Source organism: Kwoniella dejecticola, chromosome 1, assembly GCF_000512565.2.
Source record: "Kwoniella dejecticola CBS 10117 chromosome 1, complete sequence".
Taxonomy (NCBI): domain Eukaryota; kingdom Fungi; phylum Basidiomycota; class Tremellomycetes; order Tremellales; family Cryptococcaceae; genus Kwoniella; species Kwoniella dejecticola.
In genome coordinates, this window is record NC_089301.1 from 437,016 (window position 1) to 463,423 (window position 26,408).

Here is a 26,408-nt window from a genome sequence, read left to right on the forward strand (position 1 = left end):
TGCCTTGACGGATAGATGAATGTGTGGAATGAGGGGATTAAAAGATGAGAGATTGGGTTCTGAGCCCAAACAAAAACAAACTGTATGTGACAAGTCAAGTGATGACGTCACCACCTTTTTTGTTGATCTACTTAGTGCAGTGCGAGCAAGCTATAGGCGTACTTTGCATCCTCATCTCCTTCAATCTCCTTCAATCGGATGCGGATGATCATATAGCCACTGCAAGCAAGACTACCAAAGCCATGAATGGCTCAGTATTAGGACAGACTGTGTTCGATCAGATCAACCTCACGGTCGACCCGGCTACATTGGACGCTGCGCTTGGCAAAAGAAAAGTCCAAGCCATCGATCTCGACGGCAGTCTGACATACGATGATGGGTGAGTATCAAACGAAATATCTTGCAAGCTTGCGCCATACAATGCAGAGTGAACGCTTTAAGGGATCATAGGATAGGAGAAGATGCAACCGGGGCATTGCAAAGCTGATCGAACGATTTGTTAGCAAAACCACCAGTGACAATTTGACCGAGCAGTTGGAAAGAGTATGGAATGAATACCCGAATGGTCTGTTGGACATCAAGGAGGAGAAGCTGGAAAGACTGCCCCCGAACGATGAGGCGATACAGAAAATAGATGAGCCGACGGAAAAAGGCAAAGAACGGGACCCGTTTAAGACAATGAGCAGAGGCGACATGGACCAACTACGGAGTGAGGTTCACGAACAATTGAAGTGCGTCTTATATCTAGACTAGCACTCCTGCCTTTCCACAGTCTTCACTCCTACTGAAGTAATGGAATGCCACAATACCTCTTTGCTACTTGCCCACTTGGTCTGAGGCAGAGCTGATTTGCCCTCTTCCGCCAGTTCCGCTCGAAACGAGCTCTGGTTCGTTCTCGAACTCGCCAAGACCCTTGCTGTTTCTTCGACCTTCACGGCTCAGCCTCCCATCGCACACAATCAGCCCTCGGAGACGGCGTCAAAGAAAGCCAAGGCTAAAGCCGCTCAAAAGGCCACCGAGGCAGAGACGAAGGTTTCTTTGTCTGCGTCGATAACGCAAGAACCACCGATACTACCCCCAGGCACATTCTCTACTACGCCCTCAGCACGCCCACAGAAAACAGCTCATGCCCAGGTGCATGACTTAGAACTGGTTTTAGCAGCAAAGCAACAAGCCTTGGATGAATGCTCAGCCTTGATTGACTCGGCTGTCTCGGAATTGCAGATGATGGCTACTGCTGGGGACAGATTTTGGAGGGATATCAGAAAGTTGAAAGAAGGCGAAAATGGGAAAAAGCAATGGGCGGTCATTGCTAAGCCGGATTTCGGGAGGACTATGTCTACTGAGGAAAAGGCCAAGGATATCATCATACCTTATGCGACAGATGAAGGTGAGGTTTAATCAAGACGAATGAAGCTGATCTTATAGCACCTCGGTCGACCCGTTCGCGTTGTCTGGCGGCTTTCGATTTGGATCCCACGAAGGAAGATGCTCTGACTTTCGGCTCTCGATCACATCTACGCTTGAGAACCACTCTGAAGGATGTGTCCGGCATTGTTGTAGGGTCAACCCCGATCACTCCATCAGACCGATTGGATGTCAGGGCGCAAATGGAAGCAGCCCAGCTGGAAGCGTTTGATGAAGATTTATTCGGTGAAGTGAGCGTGCCTGCTCTTTCTACATTTTGCCCCGAGCCCATTCGTCATCCCCATCTTCTGCAACCTTGAGAGCTTTTCTCTACCCTGGACTACATCTCACTGATATCCATCTGGAACTCTTCGGGATCTGTGAGATAAAACTGACCTCTGAACCCCAGCTGCGGTACGAGCTGAGCCAAATGTCAAAGAGTGTTATGGAACCAAGGTCATTGTCATTGCCTGTAGCAGAGTATACCTTATCCTTCGAGCTGGTGAGTGCACTAGGCGCTTCATCAATTCGCAAGTTGCTAATGCTTGACTGGTTAGTACGATACGCGAAGCGCTTCGCGCACACCTGCCTCGCCTCTTTGCGATCTGCTTGTCTCCTCAGCTCGATTAGGCCTGATTAACCTTCACAAACACCGTAAAGCCAGACTCGTATACCCGATATCGAATGATAGAACGGTGCCATCCATCCTGAAGCCGATTATCCACGCATTGCGATATCGTAATTTATGTAACAGCGTTACTACGACTCTTACCAATTTTGCAGATCTCTTAAAAGCCGGCGGTCTGGAGAACACCTTCGAAGATCAGATTGGCACTGGTGAAACTCTAGCGACTATGATCAGCGATTATCTCAACGGCGAATCTGACGTGACTACGATGAGTACTAGCTATAGGATCGATGTTGCAGGGTGGTCAGTCTCCCAGTTACCTCCTGTGCTATTTTCGGCTGCCAAGGCTGATCAGCAAAACCTTCCAAATGATTAGTCCCGGCGTCAAGATCGACACTTTCGCACCATTCAGGACCGCCGTCACGCTGACGAACGCCACATTCGATCTCTCTAATCCCGCTGAATTTCCTCACATCCTATCCGAAGAGTTCGCCAGCCAGCTACTACATTTGGTTCATGCGGAGTTGCGCGATCGGCTTTCTTCCAGAACCGTGTCGATCAGACCCGTGGTATTTTTGGATGAGCTGGAGAGTACGATCCTCATCAGTGGTCTGGGGCGACTCAGGTGAGTGAGACAATCCATTTTATCTTAGACCCGAAATTTCCGCGTGAAACCGGTCGGTCGTAGACTGATATGTCGCGACTACCGCGATAGGATCACCATCCCCCCGCCGTTTCACAATATCTGGTGCAACGTCGATCTTGATACGGCATCCAAAACGACGATCTCGACTTACGACGCTCGTCGCGATGGAAGCATCCATACTTGGATAGATGGCTTAGCGGACAGGTTGAGCGCGTCTCAATAGGATTTTGTCGATCGTTTAATCGATCCGCATGCATCCGTAATTCGATCGTAACGTAATATCAGGGACATTCGGGGTCAAACCGCCATACAAAGCCGTGTTCCTCACGGCTGGCCGGATCGAGCACCGGCGAAAACGGGTAAAACGTGAGACCTTTTTCACGTAAACCCCTCGGACTAGAAGGAAAGAACACCTAGGATTCTTTGCACATCAGGTAATTCTGAGACATATTGCGACAACTCGGGATCTACAGGGTGTTTTTGTTATGTCTTGATTCTTACAATCGCGTTCCTTCCACTCAAAGACAATTGGTAACGGCTATGGCAGGAAGGCTGCCTCAGGTCCAAATCTCAATGAGCGGTCTCGTCAATCAGGAAAGTCGGTTGTTTAAGCACTTTTAAAGGTATTCATGAGATCCCGTGTAAGGAACCCGGGCGTCCGGTGAATGATGCATGCTGCCTGTCTTCTCAATGGAAGATCCAGCTGCAACAACGGTAGCTGGTGCAATTGCCCAGAGTTTTGTATGACTTCAGTCAAGGTAGTAACCATGTGAAGATCAATGTGATTGTCTCAGATGATGATCAAGGGTCCATAGAAGTGTTTGAAGCCGTAAGTCGAATGAATTATGTATCCCTTGTCGATCGGAAATCCCTCTGGTCCGGCCATCCGGTCATGGTCAGAACAGAACAGGGAAAAAGATATATAAACCCCCTCTCTGCGTTGCGGATTCGTCTTCCTTTTTTCTTTTCTTCACCCACAATCTCACACACGCAATCCACAAGTAACCTCCAGCCTCCCAAAGCCTTCCACCCCTCCGACCAACCCTACCTCCGACCACCCCAGTTAATCCTTAACTACCATGTTCTTCTCCCTCCAAACCATCGCCCTCGTCGCCTCCACCGGTCTTTTGGCCGCTCAAGGAGCTTCCGCTGTTGCCCTCGAAGAGAAATCTACCTCTCTTTGCAACCAGCAGAACTACGGTGCTTCCGGTGTCCCCTGGAACTCCAACTCTTCTCCCGGGTCTTTCTGCTCCTCCAAGAAACCCTCGAACAACAGATACTGGAACCAGATCCCTTACTCTGACGGATACGACAAGGTCAGATGTTCCGGATACAACAAGAACAGATACAACGTCTGTGGAAAGGGAAACACCCGAACTTCTCTTCCCAAGAAGTGCAACCCTCCCCACAAGTTCCCATGGGGCTACTACAACCCTAAGACGTCGTCCGCTGCTCCTGCCAAGTCCAGCACTTCTTCGGCCGCTCCCGCCAAATCCAGCGCTGCTGCCCCCGTAGCTTCTTCCTCAGCTGCCGCAGTCTCTTCAGCCGCAAGTGCTGCCGCCTCTTCCGCTGCTGCTTCTCCGGCCGCTTCTTCGGCCGATTCTTCTTCCGCCGCTTCCTCTGCTGCCGCCGTTGCCAGCTCCGACGCCGCTACTCCAGCTTCCGCCTCTTCCTCGGCGTCCCCCTCACCATCTGCGGTCGATCCCCTCTCTTACCCAGTCTGTGAGACCACCGTGAGTACTGCGCCCGTCCTGGATTGATTCCGAAGCTCCCTTTACTGACAGTCACGTTGTTCGCATTCAAAGTACCAAGTCACTTATACGAACTACACCTTGGTCGCGCCCAACGGTGTTTGGACCGGTCTCACTGTCGGAGCCGCCACTCAAGACGCTTCTTACATGACCTACACTCTCGCTACCTCCGTCGACGACTGCCTGGCCGCTTGCGACCAGATCGAAGGCTGTGTTTTCGTTAATACATACTACGATGTCAATGCGCAGGAAGCCTACCTTCCCAAGCACACCCCGGGAGTTCTCACCTGTGCGATGTTCTCGGCTTGTGTCGGTACCGACAAAAACGACAACTGGGGTGGACAAGACGATCCCAACGATATCGAGCAATCTAACGGTTACTGCAAGTCTTCTGCCTGTGGTGCTCCCGCCTAGACAGGCCGAGGTCCACAGCTAGTGCCGACGCTTAGTGTTGATAGTTCTCGTTTGGTTCTCTCGTGTCATGAGGAAGGGTTGGACTATCATTCGGTTGTTTACTTTACTGATAGGCCTGTATGCGATGCGATGCGATGTTTTCTTCATAAACCTGTCTCGCTGCATGCCAAGTCCTTCGCGCGCAAGTCCTTCGTGTACCTCCCAGACGATGTTATGCCATGAAATCGCAACAACAATGAAGACGAGCATGAGGAGGACCAAATTTCTTAAGTAAGGTTTTAAGCGCCGCGATCGGCCGAACACGTGATACGTCATTTTTCCCTATTTCGGACTACGACCTCCACTGTACACAGTCGTGTTTTATTGTTGTGATTCCGCAGGTCACATACATATACATACTCAAATTCGCTGCGAGAAAGCTGCGGTGGCTTTCCCATGCGCAGATCGTCAATCTACCAACCAGGGTGAGAGCTGCCGTTCCAAGTCAATTAATTCTCTCATCTCGCCCGGTCACACATCAGACACGAACGGAGACGATCGTTGCGAGTCTTGGCGCAGCACGACAGGGCACGACTTCGCGATATCGCATTCTGCGTTTGCGGCCGTAATCAGATAAAACCCAAAAGCTGCGAAAGTGGAGTCCCATTCACTTCGCCCGAAGCACTTCGAAAAGCAATCAACAGCGCAGCTAGGGATGCAAAAACAGATATTCCCATAACGAGAAAGTTCCTTTCGTATTGCGACATAAAGCCCATCCCGCGGAAAAGCAGCAAAGTAAATTAGTGGAGTAAGGCCCATATCCTGTCTTCAAAAATTCGCTCTTTGCGTAGTATACCTGCGTGCATGTCTGCGACTCTGACCCAAGACTAAAAGTCTATTTGATTCCCCAGTCACCGCGCTATCACTGCAGTCTTTGAAAACATGGCTTATCATCCAGCCTCGATAGGGGGACCTCGAATATATAACCCGCAAAATATCGATACAAGGAGGATTCATCCAGCGGCGATTGGAGTCAACTTCGATCCTAGCAAATATCCACCTGTAAATATGCAGGCAAACATTCCTCCTTCTTCCCCTGCGATGAAGGATACTTTACCACCTTATCAACCTCAATCTCATTCTCAATCCACGATGAACGAGAAGTCCACGTTGGAAGCATACGGCGAAAGAAATGATGTCGACTTTGACTCTGTGTCAGGCAAATACGATCCCGAATCGACTGGCTTAGTGGTTGGTCAGAAACCAAGTCTACGCGAGAAGGTCAACAACCTCTCGAAGGCGAAGAAAGCTTTCTTGGCTCTTGCGATTGTTTACTTTACTTTCGTGCTTACCCACAAGATCGCTGGAGCGTTCGGGGGACACCATGGACATCACAAACATCATGGAGTCCAACAATGGAGAGAAGGTCACTCCACTTCAAGCCATTTCGTTCCATGCAACGGTGGACGACCAGAAAAGGCGAGTCTAATTTTCTCCTTATCTCGATTCGTTGAACGAAGTATTAAACCTGATTTTCTAGGTCGAACAGTTCGATGTGGTTCCCACGGTCTACGGAACGGCTCTTCAAGTTGAAGGCGAACAGAAGACAGCCAATGCGACCTTCTCTGTCCCCTTCAACAGGCGAAAGGGATTGAACATCAACTTCAAGGGTCTGCAAGGAAACGTCATCATCTCAAGAAGTGATGTCACCTCTGAAGGTAGACATGCTCCAACCGAATTGATCATCGAATCCCTGTTCCAAGGCGTTGTCAGTGGTGTCGAGATGAAAGCCGGAGAATGGGTTGACGAGCTAACTATTAACGTGAGTAATCATTCTGAAGCTGATCCCGACCCAACAGCCCGTCGCTGATGAAGATCATGATTGCAATCGCTTAGTCTGAAGAGGCGATTGACCATCGAATTCACCTTGTTCTTCCTTCTCACAAGCACAGAATCCCGTCGCTCAAGATTTCATCCACCGACTCGATCAGATTCGAGCTCGCTCCGTCCGCTCAAGACTTGACTTTCAAGGATCTCACCCTCAAATCAGAGACCGGTGACATAATTGTCCCTTCTCTCGTTGGGTCCAGAGTCGAAGTGGACGCTACTGCCGGTACAATTGGCGGGACATACAATGTGTCCCAGGCCCTCGTTCTGAAGACCGTCACTGGAAACATCGATGCTAAAGTGCATGTGACTGAACCTTGGAACGGTCCTCACCAAAGACCTCCCCCTCCTCACAAGGGTGGGAAAGGTGAAGGTAGACCCAAGCATCACGATGACGATGATCACGACCACAAGGACAAGTCTCACGACGAAGATTCCGATGATGACGACGGGGGCCACCATGAGAAGCGAAGCCGACACCACAAGAAGGACAAGAAGCACAAGAGCAAGAAGAGAGATCACAAGAAGAAGAGACGTGATCACCCACATCACAAGAAGAACAAGCCTTCGAAGAGATCTTGGTTCTCCAGGTGGTTCGGTAAATCCGATGGCCCATCTGATCGTCATCCTCATCCTCCACCACCTCCTCCACCCAGACCAGCCTTCATCGGTGCATTTTCCACTACCGGTTCGGTCAACCTCACTGTCCTCTCTCAGGGATCTTACACTTCAAGCATCGTCAAGGCCATCTCCAAGACAAACAACATATCTGTGCATCACGCAGAGAACTTCAGAGGCGAATACGATATTTCCAGCTTTGTCGGTAATTACACGTTGTCCATCCCGGAGAAATACAAGGATCATCATGTCCTCGAGCAGATCGTAGGTGAGAAAGGAGGAAGAGAGAGGGGTCTGGTAGGATTCAAGAGACCTAAAGGAGAACATCCACCCGAGAAAAAACAGCCTCCTTCAAAGGGTCATAACTTCGGCAAAAGGGATGAAGTCCCTGTTGAAGATGAAGATGGTGAACATGAAGATTGGTTTGACATTCTCCAATACGCCGATATTGAGGAAGACTTGGATGCCTTAGATGCTCCTCCTCCACGGCCCGAAGGCGATCACCCACCTCCACCGCCTCCTCACGAAGGACCAGGAGGACCAGGTGGACCACCTCAACCTCCCTCTCCGCCTCATGGACCTCCAGGTTCACCGCCTCCACCTCCTCCCCCTCCCCATGGTCCACCTGGAGGCGAACACCCTCACCCGCCACCTCCCCCACCTCATGGTCCACCCAGAGGACCTCACAGACCTCATGGTTCACCACCTCACCTCCCTCCTGGACACTCACGGGTCGTAGCTCATACCGACATCGGTAATGTCCAACTTGTGCTCTAATGTAATCCGTGTGCAGTATGCGGACCGACATGCGATGTCAGCTGCAAATGAGGATATCTTCAATGTATAAATGTGAGCGCGAACCTATAGATCAGTATGTTAGATATGTACAGTATTCTCTTACTCGAAAAAAATGATATAAAACCCCATATGTATTCTACGTCTTGTGAAAAGAAACAGAATTAAGAGCAGAGAAGAGAGGAACACAGAAACAGTGCTATCAGGTCATCATCATCGTACTTCATCTTCCGACTTTGACGGGACAGATCAGGAGACGACGGTCTAGTCCGATGAAATAGGAGATCAATGCGACCGACGTCCCTAGCTCACCCCTGCGGACTGAAGGATACATCCAAAAATCGAAAGGATGGTTCTTCGGTCAGGATAATCGTTTGCTTATCTCCCATCAATAGACATCTAGGCTATATCGGTTGATAAGGCGACGTGGTCTGCGTCTGGATCTGGGTCGCAACGATGGAGAAGTCTTCTTTTGTAGTCCGCGGTGAGTTCTTACGCAGGACACTCCTTTGAGCCCATTGAGGGTGATCCAATGGTCAATCTTCGTCCAGTCCAGACCTGTGTCGTTCGCAGCGTCAATGATGAAAACGCCGGTGCAATGCAACGAACGTAGCCGTGGTGATTTCCGGACCGGTTCTTGCGAGAATGCGAGAATTGGAGAGATCAATTCGTCGGATTTTCGGTGCAGTTTTAAACGCGTTTGGCCGACTCTAAGCGGATTCGAAATAAACTGATCAGGGTATAGATCGGACCAATGAAAAATCGTCATTTCCTCCTCATCTCCCCTTCTAAAGGTCGCGAGATATTTACCGAAAGAGGAAGTTGAGCGGGAAAAATCGGGTTTTTCCTGAATCTTTCTTGGGGATTTTCAATTGTCGTTACTTCTCTCGCCCTCTCAGCTCGTCATGCTATGCTACGGTCAAGCTATGCTACGCATACTCGTATACCTCATACGTTAATACAGACCGAATGCGATTCCCCAGATGCGAGTCGGGGGATGGGGGAGGAATGTAACGGGTATGAGGACAATGGATGTTCCCTTGAACCCAGGACACAGCTCAATTGATGAGCCAGATCAAAGGAGCTCTTTCTCGGTGGATACGCTTTGAGCTTTGACCTTGAGCGCATTTAAGAAAAAAAAGATAAGGAAAAAACGCATCATCGATATTCTGCGCTATCATTGGTCGGTTTATCTTTGCATTTTCTTTTTTCCAGAGTCAGCATCAGACCGTTTATACCGCCGCGTATCAGCCTACTACCCCTATACTGCTATACCTCTTTATCTCTTTATACATATATCCTCACTCTTATCATTATCAATTGCTCGTTCAGACTTAATTGTTTGTTCAATCATATCATTTCTTTTACATCCATCTTCTTCGTTCTTCGATTCTTCGTTGATCAAAAGCATTTAATGCTCATACATATATAACCTCAACCCATTTCTTTTTGGTGAGTAAATTGTTGCAGTAGCGGTAAAGCCGTCAGAGAAATAGCAGAGCTGACTGAATTTCGAATCGCTGTTTTTTCTCTTTTCGGAAATAATCCATTCACTCATTCGACTCATTCGCTTGCCCCGTCTACTTACTGTCTTGTGACCAACCAACCAATCCATTCGACTCACCCTGGAACAATTTGCGCCATCTTCATTATCGCATCGCTATCCATCGCTTGTATCTGTCTCCCTCTAAACGCTCATCTGTTCTCCACCTCCATCTCCATCAAAAACCACCACCACTTCTTAAAACCCATCTCAACCTTTTCTCCTCAATCGCGCTTCACACCGCACTCGAAACCCCCCAAACCCCCAACAACCAAAATCCCCGCCATCCACCTTATCTCATCTACAATCCGTTCATTGTCCATCATTCGAAAACAACAATCTTTTAGATTTTTCAAAGTTAGACCAGAAATCACCATGTCCGACCTTATCGCTACCAAACGAGTTGATTTACTCGCCCCTTACCTTGCTCTTGATCAAGGACCCAAGGTCCAAGCCGAATGTGAGTTTCACTTGTCATGTCACCCCATCTATCACGCCTCTGGGCTCAGCCTGCACATAGAGGCTGATATCTGAATCCGATACTCTTAGACATCTGGATCGATGGTGAAGGAGGTATGAGATGTAAGACCATGACCCTTGACAAAGCTCCTGGTTCCGTCGCGGATCTCAAGGAATGGAACTTTGACGGTTCTTCAACCGGTCAAGCTCCAGGTGACAACTCTGATGTCTTCCTCGTGAGTCGGTTCGCGCTGGTCCTCGATCTCGAGCTGCTTATCACTGACATATTTGACAATGGGTAACAGCGACCTGTTGCTATCTTCAAAGATCCTTTTAGAGGTGGAGCCAACATTCTCGTCCTTTGTGAATGTTACGACAACGATGGAACCCCCAACCACTCCAACTACCGAGCTTCGTGTAAGAAGGTGATGGACTCTGCCAAATCGCACGAGCCTTGGTTCGGTCTCGAGCAAGAGTACACCCTCTTCGATGCCGATGGACAAGTCTTCGGTTGGCCTAAGAACGGTTTCCCAGGTCCTCAAGGTCCTTACTACTGTGGTGTTGGTGCCGGTCGAGTCTTCGCTCGTGATTTCATTGAAGCTCACTACGTAAGTTGTCTTTTGGATAAAGACCAATTGTGTCATCGCTGATTCCGTCGATTGATTTCACTTAGCGAGCATGTCTTTACGCTGGTATCAAGATCTCTGGTATCAACGCCGAGGTCATGCCAGCCCAATGGGAGTTCCAAGTCGGTCCTTGTGAAGGTATCGAGATGGGTGATCACCTCTGGATGGCCCGATTCCTCTTGCTCAGAATCGGTGAGGAGTGGGGAATCAAACCATCTCTCCACCCCAAGCCCCTCAAGGGTGACTGGAACGGTGCTGGTTGTCACTCCAACTACTCCACCAAGGAGATGCGAACACCCGGTAAAGGTATGGCCGCTATCGAAGATGCTATCAAGAAGCTCGAGAAGAAGCATCTTGAACACATTGCTGTTTACGGTGAAGACAACGACCTCCGATTAACCGGTAAACACGAGACCGCCTCGATGTCTTCCTTCTCTGCTGGTATCGCCAACCGAGGTGCATCGATCCGAATTCCCAGACACGTCGGTGCTCAAGGCTACGGTTACCTCGAAGACCGACGACCTGCTTCCAACGTTGACCCTTACCGAGTTACCTCAATTCTCGTCGAGACCACCCTCCTCAGCAACTAAGCTACCCTTCTTTCTTCGTCTCACCTATTGTCATTTTCTTTTCGCTTGCCAAATATTCAAATTTCGATCATGGTCTTTTTACAATCCTTGATCTCCCCGTTGTCCTATAAACTCTCAATATAAACACCTCCCACAACCTCTCTACACCTTCTCCCGGATCTTCCGACTAATCTCCAAATCCCTTCAATCACCCCCTTTTATTTTGTTATTTTCTGATTCTTATCCTAGAGAGGAAAGGATGGGCGAGTGAGACACAAGGCGGCCAAAGAGAATCACGAGTCTGGCGTGATGGGAGAGGTCATCAGTGGAGCAGAGGGAGCGTGCTGTAACCTATAGCAGTTTGGTAGTTTTCGGTAGTACATGCATTTCCTGGTCTCCTGAAAGTCCGAATCTACCATATACATGAAAATGATTGAGGATTCATCCGAGATAAGATAAAGATTGATCCCATCATCTATCTGTCTGAGTGGGAGTACACGTATGGGTTTGTCGGATGTTGGTAGGGGTAAAAATCTAAATGGGATTAAGCCATTCCGGTATTTGCGGTGATTTTTTTCTTAGCGATGCCACATTTGTTGCTTTTCAAACTGTACATCGGTGTTATGACTGAAATGCCGACGCGCACCCATATGAGAAGACGTCAACCGATACCTGATCATACATCCTATCCTTCATCCCCCTTTCCTCCTCCTACCATCAATCTATCATTAACCGAATATACCTCTGAAAGACACAGAGACAGCATCATTACATGTCCATATAGCATCTCGCAGGCTCTATTAGAGCTCCCAGTGAGTCAAAAACATCAATTTCACCTCATACTCTCCAAACTATGATTCCATCTTATCTCCTTCCCATGCTATACGTCCCTCCGAACCGAACAAATGATTATCGACAAAGAATCGCTACTCGAGAGTTACTTCCCCGTCAAACGGGATGGCAGACGACTAAATCTTATCTATACCCAAATTTATGATGTTCATTTCATACCCAAACTTTACGCTTTTTATCCCCTCTAGTCAGATTGCTGCGAGAGGATCATCAAGCTGACATTTGGTGTGGGATTTACAGTTGGAAAAAGTCGGTGCTGGTCAGACAAACGAGGTGATATCTCGATAACCCGTGAGTCTGATTCCCCATTTGTTGTCCTGTTCTCCCTGCTTCTCTCCTCCCCTCTTGCCCTTCCCCCCTCGGGAATCCCCTTTTCCCTTCGCGCCAAGGATTATACACAAAAACCATGACAAGCATATGTAGGACCCCTCGGGGACTGACTATAAAGTTTTTTTCCAACTGCTGTATGATGGCTCTCCTCTTCGTCTCCTCTCTTGACATTGAATCTTGACAATTGAGATCAATCTTTGGCATCGCCGAGCTGACACAGTTTTCCGTCAGATCAATCGGAATGCCGCCCGCCCTGTATCATTCGTCCCAGCCAAGGTTTGGAGGTTCTAATTCACAATCGACCGGCAGAGGCAAATACATCGATCAGAATCTGCTAGAGTGAGTCACCCCCCATGTAGATAGACTTTATACATCGACTAACCTTATACTCCTCCTTGTGCAGCTCCGCGCCATCTCAGGACAAATCATCCTACTATGATCCACGCGCTTCTCCATCCGCTTCCTCGTCGACGTCATCCGAGGGATCCGTAGATCATGCGCCTCGTAACCTGCTTACCAACTCCGGTAACAAACTCAACCCGAATGCTCGATTCATGCGACGCGGCAAGACGTTCGCCTGGGGTCCGCAATATGAGGAAGCCAGATCCGAAAAGCTCGTTAGAAAACGATTGAAGTTGTGTTTGCAGCAAATTCTACCCGAAGCAGCCAGCGAGGTCGGAGCTCAACCGCCTCAGAATATCATAGATGCAGAAAAGAGGAGTACGGGGCGCAAGCGAAAGAGAGCTTCTGAACCTGATTTCGTGTTACCCCACCTTCGAAGTCCCTCACCTCCCTTATCAACCACTAAACTGGCTCCCATGTTGGCTTTGCCTAGGACATACCTCGACATACTCATCAGTCCATCCACACGGCATACCTTGGGTGACGATAATATGGAGACTGGTCTGCAACGTACCGCTGGGGAACTGCTGGAAGGTGAAAAACCTCTACTGCGGGCGCTGGGGAAAGCGAGAGATGTCGTTAGACTACTCGAGGCCGATGTACCAGTCTTACCGCGTACCGAAGTCGCTCAACAGAAAGCTCAAGTCAACGGTGACGGTCCTCAAATCGATGGCGGAGAGCAGGCGAAAACCGATCAAACAGCCCAATTGCAATCGTCCTTACGAGAGCGAGATCCCGGCCACATCCCACCTTTACCGCACATCAGCGATACAGACAATCTCTGGAGAGTCACCCAAGAATTGATAGGCACCAATACCGAACGAGGCATTCCACCATTACCACCGCCCTCAATCACTTACTCGATGACCCCTGCAGATTCAATACCACCGGTCACGGTCTCAGATTCGGGTACCCCAGAGCCTGTTCCTACACCTTTACAAAGGTTATTCACCTGTCCAGACGGTATAATGTTGACGGCTGAACCTAATCCCAATCACCCAGGTCATGCCTATCCACCCGGACACGGCTTGCACCCCCGAACTATCAAATACAATCTAGATATGAACAACCAGTGTCGTGCGGTCGATGATGCCTTTGAAAGGCTCGGAGAACTGTTGGCGGATTGCAACGAGTACAAGGAGCGTCTGGAAGAAGCTAGAGATCGGGTAGCGGATGTCGCTAGAGTCAGGAAGAAGGTATGGAGTGTTGTGAGAGAACGAGGTGGTTGGGAGTTGGATAGAAGGGACGCCGGCAAGGAATAGAAGATCGATAAGAAAGAATTGTCATAAATATCAATCCATTCAAGAGTTGTACCTGGTCAAACAGAGTAAGAGTTACATAATGTATATTGAGCGTTGAACGTTGTAGCGAGATATATACTATGAATTGTGACCCAGATCATTGAATCTGACCAACAGTCCTATTCAGGCTAGTAGGCTAGTATGCCTGTGACAGCAACTTTGCCAGGCTGTACAATGTGTCCATCTGTCGGATTTGCATACTTTGCGTACCGCAAGATGAGAGGATATAACGTGTTTCTTAAAAACCTGTCGTATCAAGCAGGAGGAGAATATCAGCATTGGAGTGAATGGTTGTAGAGAGATAGCAGTAGTCTGCAGACACACGTACCATATTTCGTGCCTGCCATACGCATATTCTTCTTATTATGAGCAATCCTGTCTTCCAGCTCTTCTCGTTGGGTATAGGCGGTATTGAGCAGCGAGGTGAGTTGGTGTCGCTGAGAAGCCAGTCCTTTGATCTGTCCGACGGGCTGTGTGATTGAAAGAAGATGATGAAATCAAGGTTAGTCAAGTCATCAACAATGATAGAGTCTTGGATCGGGTCGGTGATTCATGTTCAAGGTTGATGAGGTGAGGTGGATGTAGCGACAAATTTGCGCATTTGCATTTTAAAATTGCGCAGGGATATGCGATGGTCCGATTATGGATGTGACGTGGAAATCGCTCAACTCACTTTATACTCAAATTCATTCTCGTTGACTTTCTTCCTCTTCGCCATATTACTGATCTGCTCCTGAGCTCTCGCTTCCGCTATACCGGCCGTCGCGCTGACATCCACAAGATTACCTGCAAATTGCCCGTCGTTAAACTCTTTCCAATGTTTGCCCACCCTCCCGTCTTCTTCCTCTTCTTCTGCTGCTGCTTGTGAGGCTTGGGGGAAGAAGGAATTGTAGTATTCTGGATCGTACGCTTTCCATTCTCCGTTGGGCAATTGATAATAGCCCGGATATGGGTCGTTGGGCGTCGGTTCGGGCGGGACGTAATCTGGAGCCAACGGAGCAGACGATATAGTATTCGATCTTAGTATGGAAGTTGAGGTCGATGAGGAGGCTGGGATGGGATTTGAGGGTTTGGCTGATGAAGCTATTGACGTGTATCGAAAGATCAGCATAACGACGGATTGAAGTTGCGTTGAAGTTGCAATTGCAGTTGAAATGCCGATGAGGACAGATGGCTTGGTCCCGCCCGTTGCGAATTGAGTGAAGGGTAGGACTGGCATATACTCACATAGACCGAATAGATCGAACGACTCTTCTTCTTTCTGCTTCTGATCTTTCTTAGCTAGACTTGGCGGTAACATCTTATCATTCGCGTCGTCTTCATCATCATCGTCACCATCATTATTGCTTGTCATGGCCGCCGAAGAAGCCTTCGTACTGGCTAGTAAGGGTTTCGGTATGTTGATTTTAGGATTCGATGATGTTGATGTTGACATCGAAGAAGAAGAAGGGTTGGCCATTGATTTGTTGACTTTGAGACTTGATGCTCTGTTCGCTGAGGCTTGAGATAATTTGCGTTTCGGAGGAGGGAGCATGCCTAGTAAAGACGAGCTGAGTTTATTCGATCAGCATTGCTGTGACATTCCTGACTGATCCAGTGAGCCAAAAGGCAGGAATGCGGTATGCGTGGAACGGGGTTGCAATTGGGCGTTACTCACCTTCCCTTTCCGCCTGCTATCTTAGGTCTCTTACTGTCTCTGCTTTCTCTTTCTTCCTCATCATCGACCTCACCCGTTCCATTCTCAATCTTCTTCACTGAGTCTGTGTAATCGATGTCGGCCTTTGACAAGCCCAGAGTGATTTTGACAGGTTTCTTAGCCCGGACCGCAGCAGGCTTTGGTGCTGTTTTGTGAACAGGGGCAGGGGCAGGGGCAGGGGCGGCAATCCTGGATGAGGAGACTTCCGCATCTGAGCCTGCATCCGAGTCGGAATCCGAGGCATAGTTAGCCAACAACATCTTGCAGGATAGAATATGTAGTTCCTGATGTATCGATTGTCGGATAGCGATGTAAGTGTCTAAAGGTGATAAAGGCGACAAAACAAAGATCAGGTTGATGAAGACGATTTTGCGAAATGACGTTTACGTACCTGAAGTGGCGATTTGACTTCTGTCCAGAAATTATGGGTAACCCCCTTTGAACCTTTTTAGCGCCCACCTCTTCGGTGTAGTCCTCATACTCCTGCCTGGGAAGCAGCAGATGTGGACTGGCCTGCCAGGGTGGGAGGAGTTCATGTACGCAACAGAATGCATGCATATATGGTGAAGCAGCGAACATCAGCAGGTCCAGAACACCTTCCCGTGTTTGTGGCTGTCTGAGCGTGTGTGTTTTCTCATGTTTGAAACCATCAACACCCTACTTTTCCCATGTCCGCGGCCCGTTCTACTAGAATTGAGGTCACTTCTATAGCATTCCATCACAGATGTCATATCCCTTGAAAACCATATATACCCCTTCGCCTGTTAAGAAAATTTGGAATTCCCCTTTGTTCTCTTTTGTTCTTCTTTGCCATTTATCTTCCACCGTACATGCTTTATTTCGGGTTCATGTCTTTCCAGTAAGATTTCCACATCGCATCTGGCGACTACACCGTTGGTGAGTCTCTTGAGTAGGATCTGGCGACCATACTGGTAGTGAGTCTCTTTAGTGTATGCTAATCGAAAGTTATATAGCAAGACACTTCACAACCTACTCATCAACCCCGATTCGCAAACCAACCACCATTCCCCACCGGAAAGCCGAATACGTTGTGCATCAATTCCGAGACATGAGAGAGGTTTAACGAATGCCTGAAAGGGTCAACACTGTACGTAATCCTCATCAAGTCGCCGCAATTCACACCACCTTCGTATTCCTTCACCCTTCCTCGCCCGCCCCCTCCTCATCTTCCACCTCCTTCGCCCTCCGCCCTATCCCCTCGAACCCATCGTCCAGTCTCCACAACACCCCACTCGACCTTCTTCGCACTATCCCTCTTCTAACTCAACCTCTACAACAGCCGTTAGACAGCTGCTGACATCTCACAGGCTCGTCAAACCTAACAAGAAAGCCTACCACATCATTCCCCTGCGTCTCTCACAGCAGCTGATTCCAGATTAGCCAAAGAATCAGCTAAAAATCAATGGCGAGATGATGGAGCGGTCTAACATGCTGTCTTAAGGAGAAGATTTCCCCTTATCCCTATAAGCTAATCATCCTCGGCAGTCCTTCGGGGCCTGGGTTCGAATCCCAGTCTCGTCAACGTACACTTTTTTGGATCGCTACGCGTCAATCGCCCGGTTTTGGTCGTCAATCGCTCTTGTGGGCGGGTCAGAAATGCGTCTGGAAGCGAGGAGAGTGACCGGGGCGCGATTTTGATGCTCAACGGGGTGAGCTTTGGCAGAGAAAAGCGACAGAAAGACAAGGAGGGATGGAAAATTAGGAATTGAGCGGTCAGTCGCGTTTCGCGTTTTATCTGTTTCCGCACTGCGGTTTCTACCAGTACTTCCGGAGCTGGGTCTCAGCTGTTGTATGGACTGGATCCCAAGGTTCTTTGGCTCACATCCACAGCAAGACCCCCTCGGATCGAAAGGAAAACCATGGCATAGCTGACTAGTACGTATAGCGTTTAAATCAGTGCTCAGACTGCGAAGCTGTAACAGGGCGCGAGTCCAATTCCGCATCCCTAGTCGTCAAGGAGATGCCTACCCTGACACCTTAATCGTCGAGACCGTGAAGCACGGATCAATACCAGGCGATCGGATCATACCCCAAGTCTCACAGTCACCCGCTCCTAGTGCATGACACATCATACGGCCTTACAGTGCGACATCTTGCAATGTAACCTGTCCAGTACAGCCTTCGATATCGAGCATGCGACAACTCCTCCATCTCCAGATGTAGCCTGCTTAATCACTTACACGGTGAAAATGTCGAGTAAAGGTCTCATACCATACATGAACTTCTGAAACGAGAGCGGCACACGAAGGGATATCAATATCGAAGGAATGCCTTTCAGTCTAACTTACCCCACTCATTTCTTCGTCTCAGGATGTCTAGGGCGCAAATCATTCCAAAAGACTAGAATTCCCATTCCTCCTTAGCGCTGGCGGGATGCGGAACATAACAGACGACGGGAGAGATCACATCAGTCAGCGTAGCCCAACGGAACATTTTTTCGTAATGCAGATCATATCTCTACGTGAGTGAGTCGATAGGTAAGCTTAATCGATATAAGGTTGAGTCCTGATTCACATCTTAGCCATAATTTCACAGGCATCGACTTGATCGACCCATTCAGTTCAGTCAGTCAAGTATATAAAAAGATCGTTGAACGGTCGTTCTCGCGATCTTCCCATCCAGTCAACGGTCTTCTTGTGACTCGAACCTGGCTTTCCCTGGTACGGACGAGGTGACTTTCGTAAAGAGGCAGCGAGCGGGTCATACTTAGTGGTCCGAAACTTAGGCTGGACATTTCGGAACGGCTTGACCTGATACCCCTCAAAGCAACGAGTCTACCTATCACATCGATTTTCTGAATTCAAGGAGCTTCTCATCAAAGATCAAGACTGACTGAAGATCAAGCACTGGTGAATTCGGACACGATGTCGAGTTTACCTGGAGTAGTCATCCTGCTGAACGGTTATCCGGGAGTAGGCAAGTCGAGCGTTGCCAAGGAGTTATTGTGAGTGTCTGTGTCTTGAACTCCGTCTCATTACCTTGCTTTACCCACCGCAATCTTTCTCACTCTGTAAGACAGCAAGCTGCGATGGACTGCATGAAGATCAATCGAATCATGGGGACTAACTGACTGAGCGTGCATGCGTGCGCGTAGGAAGATCCTCCCAAATGCGAGATTACTCGAATATCATTCCCTCCGAGCAGTCATTGACCCCCTGATAGATCGCGAGAGAGATACGGATAGATGGATGGAGATGAAGAAGGCTTTGGTGGGTTGCTGTGAAAGCCCACTTTACACATATGATATGAGTAATCAAGCTGATCAATCCTCAATCTATTTCGCATCGCATCGAATTCAAAACAGCTTCAAACGCTTTTACATAACCTATCTACCAACCCTCCTTCACCCAATCCGCCCATATACATCCTGACTTCGCACCTCTGCGCAACTCCTCGACGATTATCCGTCCTGCATTCGCACTTGTCCGAGGAATTGCCCTTGATTCATATCCTGATGAATTGTTCGACGGAGGAGAATCTGAGAAGGCTCAAATCGTCTTCTAGGATGCGAACAGCTTTATCCGAGTCCAATATCAATACCAGTGCCAATTCAACTCCCAACAGTCAAGCTCAAGTCCAAGTTCAAGCTCAAGCTCATATTCATGCCCAACCTCAGAATGGAATGCATGGTACCGGTACTGGTACTGGAGGTGTAGGTGGGGGAACGAGGAAAATTACGGACGAATCGACGTTATACGAATTAAGGATGGAAGAAGAATTAGGACGGTTCTACGCTTCAGGAGGCCTGAAGTCGACGGGGAGGAACGGCGATTCCATACAAGCCTTGAAAGAACGGGGTCTGTTAGGCGAATACGAAGTGAACACGGATAACATGCAGGTGGAGCAGACGGCCATGTTGATCAGTGAGTATGTGATTGAGGGTCTGAGGGAGAAGGGAGCATGGATAAGGTTGATCCCGCAACGATGGTAGTGTACTGTAAGCTATTCATAGTTGACTCGATTTTCAGATTTGCAGTCATTGATACGAGTGTAGTGTAGTATTGTACACTCATTTGATTTGTGTCCGATCATCGCCAAAGGCTCATATAGGGGAGATGCATCATGTGAACATACAAACGAAGGAGGTCGACAAGCCAAATGAGCTAGCTAGATGGTCGTAGGGATTCACGTAAATCCTGACGATGTCAGATCTCATGTCATGCTGTACAAGACTTTGTTGTCCATCATTGTATCCCGTACAATGACGATGTAAATCAAGTGAGTTAGAGCTAATATAGGGCTACACGAGCGCCCCAAGTATACGCGCAACCTCATTGCTTCCCTCTCATCCTACTCCCGAATCTAGCTTTCGGGTCTCTGGGGGAATGCGATTTATCCTTCCTCTTCATAAGAGAAACGTCATACGGATTATCTCCTCTGTGCCTGGCCTTTTTCATAGCTCTGTTCTCCTTCTTTCTCTGCTTCTTGCTCATCCCTCTTTCTATGTCCCTGTGTGAGTTCGCGTGGGAACGCGAGAAAGAGCTTATCGGATCAGAAGGATCTTCGGATCCAGCATAATCCAAGTTCGCATCGGGACCCGGTCCAGCGATTCGTTGGATCGGTGATTTCGTTTGAGCGCCTTGAAATTGTCCCGGTGTGATAGCTTTCGGTTGATGTATGTAATGTATCTTTTTGCTTGGGGAATTCGAAGAAGAGGAAGTAGAGCCATTCATGTATGAACCCATCTTGGTTTTGGGTGAGCGAGACTGCATCAATGCTCCGAATTTGGTCGGTAATTCAGGAGGCATCGAGTCTACGTCTTCCTTTTCCCTCTCGTCCGGTCGATCACCGCGAATACCACCTGGCAGCGAGGAAGGCGGAGTAGCTTTGCGTATCGTCATTGATCGCGGCGTTCCGTTAACCCCATTGAGTGACCCGTTAATGGATTTTCTAGGTTTGAGCTCGTTCACTCGGTTCTCGTTCCCATCGTCAGATTCCGATCCTGTTTCTGATCTCGCTCTCTTAGTACCAGAGCTTATATTCTTGCTTAGAGGCGATGCTGATGCGACATGACCATTGGTCAACCTGTTGGATAAGGGTGTCGGATGAGGTACAGCTCCGTCTAACCGTATATAGCTCAAAAGATATGCCGATCTGCTCTTGAGGACTTGAGCCAGCTTGACAGGCGATACAGAATCGTCATCTGCGTCGAACCATTGATTATGGGGACCTTTCACGTAGGACGTATAATGACCGTGCCGAAGTTCCGTTCCATGATGGCATGTCACGCCGAATAATCGATACTTCGTGCCTTTAGCCTATAAAAGCCGGAGATCATTACACATCAGCTCGTTCTGATAGCCGACCTTAACAGATAGAAGTTTGCTTACCTTGGGATCCACCATATAAGGGCCGACATCGAGGTACTCGCCGAACTCGATATGATCGTTGTACTTGTTCGCTCGTACTCTGCCCATGCGAGAGTATTCTACGCTGAATCGTTTCAAATGCAAAGTGAGGATTGGAGGACATTCTGCAATCTTGAACGATTTCGTAGCGTTGGCTTTGGCTTTACAGCTATTTGACCGCTGCAATCAGCCAACATGACTCATCTTAACGAACCGTCTTTCTGTGTATGTGAAAGCAATGGGATATAGGAGGCATAGACCGGTTGACTTACTTGTCGCAATGATACTTGTTATCGCCTTCCAAGCGATCTTCCCGAGTAAAACCATTCATCATGTTACTTATACTCTTTGGACCTTTCTTATTGACATCCAGCGAAAGATCAAGGAACCAATCGAACGTATCTGAAGGTTTATTACACCTCGAACAAACTACTCGAGATCGGACTCGGCCACCCCAGACTTTGTATACCCATGAAGAGTGTTTGATCTTCTCCGGCAGATCTCTACCAACGGCGAGAAAAGTATTATTGATAAGCAAGTGAAATTCTTAGACCGGTGGAAACGGCCAGAAATCAAGCGAAACGAAGGAGGACTCACTTGGGCTTGCCAGCCAGAGCGCTCAACTGTAAGGCATCCGTGACGAATCGGAAAAATTCGTGCGTATCTTCTTGTCGCATCTTACTGAAACCCTTTTTGATTGCTGCGTAGGAGTAAGGCGTACGGACAAATCAATCAGCTCCTGATGATATCACCGCGAAATAGACTTGGCGAGTAAAGTACAGATCATGGAGTGCAAAGTATGAGAAGCTAAGCTAAGCTAAGCTAGACTCACATTTGAGTTGACCATGCACAGCTGGAGCGTACGCATGCCTGGTGCTCTTGCTCTGCCAATGCGTTCCAGTCGCCATATCATGCAAAGCACATAACATGCAGAACTGATTCGAATTCTTGGAGCTCCTCAAACCTATTTGACGAGTAACATCCATCAGCATCATCCAGCGAAATTGAGCTCTCCATCCGACCAAAACGAATGGCGGTGGTAGTGGAGAAATGGTAGCAGACAGTCTACTCAGACAGATACTCACATTGTCCCTTTTGGTGATCTAGTGCCATGCTCAACACTGGGGGGGTGTGCAATAAGACTTGTAGAGTCGCATTGGCATAACAAGCCATGCCGGGGTTGTATAGACCAGCAGCAGCCGAACGTTCGCCGGACATTATGACTTCGGGCCACGCGAGGCTGATGGGGACTTGGTGTAGGTCGTCAGGATGTATGGGGGGTTGGTAAGGCTGCGACTGCTTTTTGGTTGGCGGCGTAGTAATCGGAGTCAAAGTCGAGGTCGGGGTGGTCTGAGCATGTTGAGCATTTGAGGAGGCTTTGATAGATGAAGGAGAGGCGGGTACTGCCTTATGCTTGGGTGATGGTAGCGGCACGGGTACGGGTAGGGGTAGGGGTACTGCAGTAGATGAGGAGGAAGAAGGTTGAGTTTTCTCTGGAGTCGGTAATTGCTTTTGCTCTTGGTCTTGAGCCTTACTCGAATTTGTACCATTAGGTAGATCCGACTTGGTATAGCCGTTCGTCGATGCCGATCTTCCTTTGCCTCCTTCCTCCCTTTCTGATTCTTCCTCTGATTCTCCTTCTGATTCCGAGTTTCCAGACGACTTTCCAACTTCCCGAGCTTCGCCATTGACAAGTGTAGTCCGAGCTCGAGGTTGAGGCTGAGCTTGAGCTTCAGATTGAGGTTTTAGCTTATTCGTCTTGCTGGAGCCATTCACGATCTTCTTTGTCAGCGGTGGAGGACTAGGTGGTCCATTCTCAACTACCCTAACCCCATGCTGCGTTCCTGTATTGTGCTTGGATATAACTGGCCCGAACGGTATTTTGTCCCTCGTGAATTGGGTATACAAATCGTTATTGCCCAGATTATGCAGAGCAGCGGGAGGCTGAGAGAGGGTAGTCATTGTGAAGAGGAGTTCAAGCTGTCGATCGTCTATTCTGTTCTAGCGGTCTGACATGAGTATGGGTTTTTTTTTTCCTTTTTCCGGTGAGAGTTTATATATAGGAGGTTTCAAGGGTATCGCAAAATCCCCTATACGGCGTGTATCTGAAGATCCCCTTGAAGTCGATGAAATGAGGATGAGAGACGTATATTTCAAGCCGTGTCAATCTATCAGTCCAATGAATGAGACGAGATGGAAGGTATATAATCTTAAGTATCGCAAAAATCACAAAATCACAAGAGTTGCGAATGACGCGAAAACTTGTTCAACTTTCAACTTTGGCAACATTACGTGCATTTTGATTTCCTACACTCAAATCACCTGATCCAAGTGGCGGGAATTTAACCTCTGTGTTTTCAGGAAGAAGAATGAGACATGCATGGCTATGGGTATGGGTATATTGATGGACACGTCGGCTTATGCTCCTGTAATACTAATTTCGAATGATTGTTACATTGTCACCTCTATGCATCGGACTTTTCATCTATTCCAGTCGGTATCCACAGGAATCACAATTCCTCTTTAATGCTCTCGGCGTCTGCCTCTTCAACCTTAACATCCCTTCCTTCCCCCTCACTCTCGCCCTCACCTTCAGGCCAGCACAGGGCTGGGGTGGTAACCTTGAACTGATATTCGCATTTCTCAGGCTCAGAGATCGATAATAACGCATTCTCTTTACCGCACGACAAGTCAACTTGGACCGATCGTAGAGGTCCATTCCAACATCGTCCACTGACATCGCAAATTTGCACAGGTCAAGTCAAGTCAGCTATGTCTCCTCCGCAGCGTTCCGGAAATGTACATTGATCAGATACAATGATGATGACAAGTTGGCATCAGCTTGGCTCACCCGTTATTGTATAATTGCTTGGTATAGTATTCGTAGCTTCCCGGAGTCGCAGCCGTATTCCATTCCGCAAAAGTACTGTAACGCATCCCAGCGTTCGATCAGTCATGCCCAGATTGGGTAGTAGAACATGACGCAGACTCACCCCATGTAGTTCGATGAGCCATCTTTGTTGCTCTTTTGCTTGGTCTTACCGAAGAAACAGATTTCGTAAGTATAACTAGTAAGGATCAAAAATCAGCATCTTGGTCGCGATCTGCCCAGAACGCTGGAGGATTATCAGGGCGTTGCGACTTACTCTCCGGATACTTTGTCTACACAAGTCCCATCCAACTTCTTCCATTCTGCCTGGGGTCCAAATTCGGTATTCATCCTTTGTAACGTATCTTCAGAGTCGGAAATCGCATTGTTGAGCTTGTTCAACTCGTTCGACAGGTTTCGGTGTTTCTCCCTAGCGGCAGCGACGTCTGCGCGTCACAGCAAAATTCGTCAATGAGCTTCGCTCCTCATCGTCAATGATGCATGGCGCGAAGACACTCACGAGGTCCCTCCGCTGCATTGCTTTTAGCTACTTTCTTCTTCCCACTCAAACCCAATTTCACTAGCCACTCGATCGTCAAGTCGCGTAATGATTCCCATGAATCGTATAACGAGTCCGGTATATATTCGTCGATCTTCCAGACTTCGGATATTGACGGTCAGCTTTTACCTCCTTGGAATTGGACATGAGCAGACATCGACTCACGTAGTCCGCCTTCTTCATCGTCTTCGTCGTGGGCATCGTCATCATCCGCTGCGCTAGATTCCAAAAGTAACGCTTCCAGGTCTTTCCTCTGCAATTCGTCCAGCTCCCACTCTTTGATCTCTTCCTCTTTCTGCTCTTCTTTGACTTCTCCTTCCGCGCCTTCACCCGGAATAGAAGACTTTCCGGACAATTCCTCGTATCCCACTACAGCAGCTTTGACGGCCATATCTTGGTAATTCGGATTATACCCTTTGGTCAGCTCGTCCAATATCGACCGGAGAGAGCTCAACTCGTTCTCCAGTCTGTGCGTCTTCGACCGGAGTCTATTAAGGGTTAATCTGTGTGTCAGGAGGGATTGATATAATGCTAAACCCGATATCAGTCAAGGTCCTCTTTGGTATGTCATGTGAGACCTACGCGATGTTTTCTTCCTCTCTAACTCTTCCTTACTTCTCGACTCCGTCTTCTCAAGGGCGACTGTCCAAGCCGTCCATGGTTAGCAGAGTTGTTGACCAAGTCAAACTTTCAAGAACGACTGACCCCTAGCTCGTTCCACTTCTCGCTCCTTGTCCCCAACTTCCTTTCTTTTAGCTTCTAGATCAGCCTCGACCCGTTTTTTCTCTCCTTGAGCCCATTTGATGTATGTACCCCTTATCTTGGATCCCTATTTCGCCGACATGTAATACGAGTATCAGCCTCTCAATCTAACGAAATGGTGGACAGTGAAGGTATTTTTATTGATTGACTTACCGTTTTCCGCGTTTTACGTATAGATTCGGCTTCTTCTCTGAATTTCTTTCCTATCTCTGCGCATCTCTTCGGGCATACTCCAGTGAACCATTCTTCAGACCCATCGCAACATTCCGGATCTGTAAGGGCGGGCATTGTAATTGGGTTAATTATGACTCTGACCGTAGAGTGTGTCAAAGCGATGGAGGGGGGTTCGAATTAGAGATGAATACGTGCCGCATATCCCATCGTTGACCCTACTACTCAGCACTTTCCCAGGTATATGTCCCTCATTCTTGCACCAGAAATAGGTATTCGGACAAGCGGAAGTCCCAGGTTCGTCTGATCCATCGGAACAATCGCAAAAGTCATCGTTTATAGCTGAGTACGGGATGGTCTTGGACCCGTCTAGACACTGAAAGGTGTTCGCTGAACTTGGCTCGTATCTGTCGTACACTAAGCAGTAGACATTTGTAAGCTGTGTCATGAGATGCAAGAGGGAATAGTCCCTCAAGACTCACATGCTGGATCAAGACCGCGTATAGACGAGGGCGTCACTACTTTCTGTTCCGCTATTGACGGTGTACTGAGCGCGAGGACGGATAGGAGGGAGATCAGAGCCATTCGAGGCATTTTGGGCGACTGAGTGCTGCTCAGATCAGTGTAACGTGTGTCTGGCCGTCTTTCTGGCAGAGTTGTCTTGGTATTATCAGGTTTGATACTCGTCTAGCCGTACAGACGTGGAATGCCATTGACCGTGAGTATCTTTGCTTTCTTTGTGTTCAGCTATCAATGAATCGACCTCCACTATCTT

The 26,408-nt window shown here is 48.4% G+C and overlaps 9 protein-coding genes across 9 annotated transcripts; 6 read left to right on the forward strand and 3 right to left on the reverse strand.

The window, feature by feature from the left end:
• Window positions 1–242: 242 nt before the first annotated feature.
• I303_100169 (uncharacterized protein) lies at window positions 243–2,904 on the forward strand (the record flags this gene model as incomplete). Its single annotated transcript, XM_065968059.1, has 8 exons — window positions 243–379; window positions 504–731; window positions 867–1,390; window positions 1,564–1,658; window positions 1,817–1,909; window positions 1,965–2,338; window positions 2,412–2,660; window positions 2,751–2,904. 8 exons carry the CDS (start codon window positions 243–245, stop codon window positions 2,902–2,904), a joined length of 1,854 nt encoding a protein of 617 aa, XP_065824131.1.
• An 856-nt stretch (window positions 2,905–3,760) lies between these two features.
• On the forward strand, window positions 3,761–4,846 carry I303_100170 (uncharacterized protein; the record flags this gene model as incomplete). Its single annotated transcript, XM_018403546.1, has 2 exons — window positions 3,761–4,414; window positions 4,487–4,846. 2 exons carry the CDS (start codon window positions 3,761–3,763, stop codon window positions 4,844–4,846), a joined length of 1,014 nt encoding a protein of 337 aa, XP_018266200.1.
• Window positions 4,847–5,767: 921 nt separating this feature from the next.
• On the forward strand, window positions 5,768–8,107 carry I303_100171 (uncharacterized protein; the record flags this gene model as incomplete). The annotated part of the gene is made up of 3 exons (XM_065968060.1): window positions 5,768–6,304; window positions 6,366–6,647; window positions 6,722–8,107. The coding sequence occupies 3 exons, from the start codon at window positions 5,768–5,770 to the stop codon at window positions 8,105–8,107; spliced, it is 2,205 nt and encodes a 734-aa protein (XP_065824132.1).
• Window positions 8,108–10,043: 1,936 nt separating this feature from the next.
• I303_100172 (glutamine synthetase) lies at window positions 10,044–11,343 on the forward strand (the record flags this gene model as incomplete). The annotated part of the gene is made up of 4 exons (XM_018403548.1): window positions 10,044–10,128; window positions 10,218–10,363; window positions 10,433–10,735; window positions 10,801–11,343. 4 exons carry the CDS (start codon window positions 10,044–10,046, stop codon window positions 11,341–11,343), a joined length of 1,077 nt encoding a protein of 358 aa, XP_018266202.1.
• Window positions 11,344–12,745: 1,402 nt separating this feature from the next.
• I303_100173 (uncharacterized protein) lies at window positions 12,746–14,168 on the forward strand (the record flags this gene model as incomplete). Its single annotated transcript, XM_018403549.1, has 2 exons — window positions 12,746–12,843; window positions 12,908–14,168. 2 exons carry the CDS (start codon window positions 12,746–12,748, stop codon window positions 14,166–14,168), a joined length of 1,359 nt encoding a protein of 452 aa, XP_018266203.1.
• Window positions 14,169–14,335: 167 nt separating this feature from the next.
• On the reverse strand, window positions 14,336–16,163 carry I303_100174 (uncharacterized protein; the record flags this gene model as incomplete). Its single annotated transcript, XM_065968061.1, has 5 exons — window positions 14,336–14,453; window positions 14,532–14,677; window positions 14,881–15,290; window positions 15,435–15,757; window positions 15,865–16,163. 5 exons carry the CDS (start codon window positions 16,161–16,163, stop codon window positions 14,336–14,338), a joined length of 1,296 nt encoding a protein of 431 aa, XP_065824133.1.
• Window positions 16,164–18,788: 2,625 nt separating this feature from the next.
• On the forward strand, window positions 18,789–19,855 carry I303_100175 (uncharacterized protein; the record flags this gene model as incomplete). The annotated part of the gene is made up of 3 exons (XM_018403551.1): window positions 18,789–18,868; window positions 19,019–19,133; window positions 19,229–19,855. 3 exons carry the CDS (start codon window positions 18,789–18,791, stop codon window positions 19,853–19,855), a joined length of 822 nt encoding a protein of 273 aa, XP_018266205.1.
• Window positions 19,856–20,195: 340 nt separating this feature from the next.
• Window positions 20,196–23,234, reverse strand: I303_100176 (uncharacterized protein; the record flags this gene model as incomplete). The annotated part of the gene is made up of 6 exons (XM_018403552.1): window positions 20,196–21,182; window positions 21,255–21,441; window positions 21,545–21,775; window positions 21,870–21,972; window positions 22,105–22,236; window positions 22,358–23,234. 6 exons carry the CDS (start codon window positions 23,232–23,234, stop codon window positions 20,196–20,198), a joined length of 2,517 nt encoding a protein of 838 aa, XP_018266206.1.
• Window positions 23,235–23,782: 548 nt separating this feature from the next.
• On the reverse strand, window positions 23,783–26,227 carry I303_100177 (uncharacterized protein; the record flags this gene model as incomplete). Its single annotated transcript, XM_065968062.1, has 11 exons — window positions 23,783–24,005; window positions 24,124–24,198; window positions 24,266–24,340; window positions 24,419–24,587; window positions 24,662–24,802; window positions 24,866–25,231; window positions 25,283–25,342; window positions 25,406–25,529; window positions 25,616–25,734; window positions 25,832–26,050; window positions 26,116–26,227. 11 exons carry the CDS (start codon window positions 26,225–26,227, stop codon window positions 23,783–23,785), a joined length of 1,683 nt encoding a protein of 560 aa, XP_065824134.1.
• Between the last annotated feature and the right edge of the window lie 181 nt (window positions 26,228–26,408).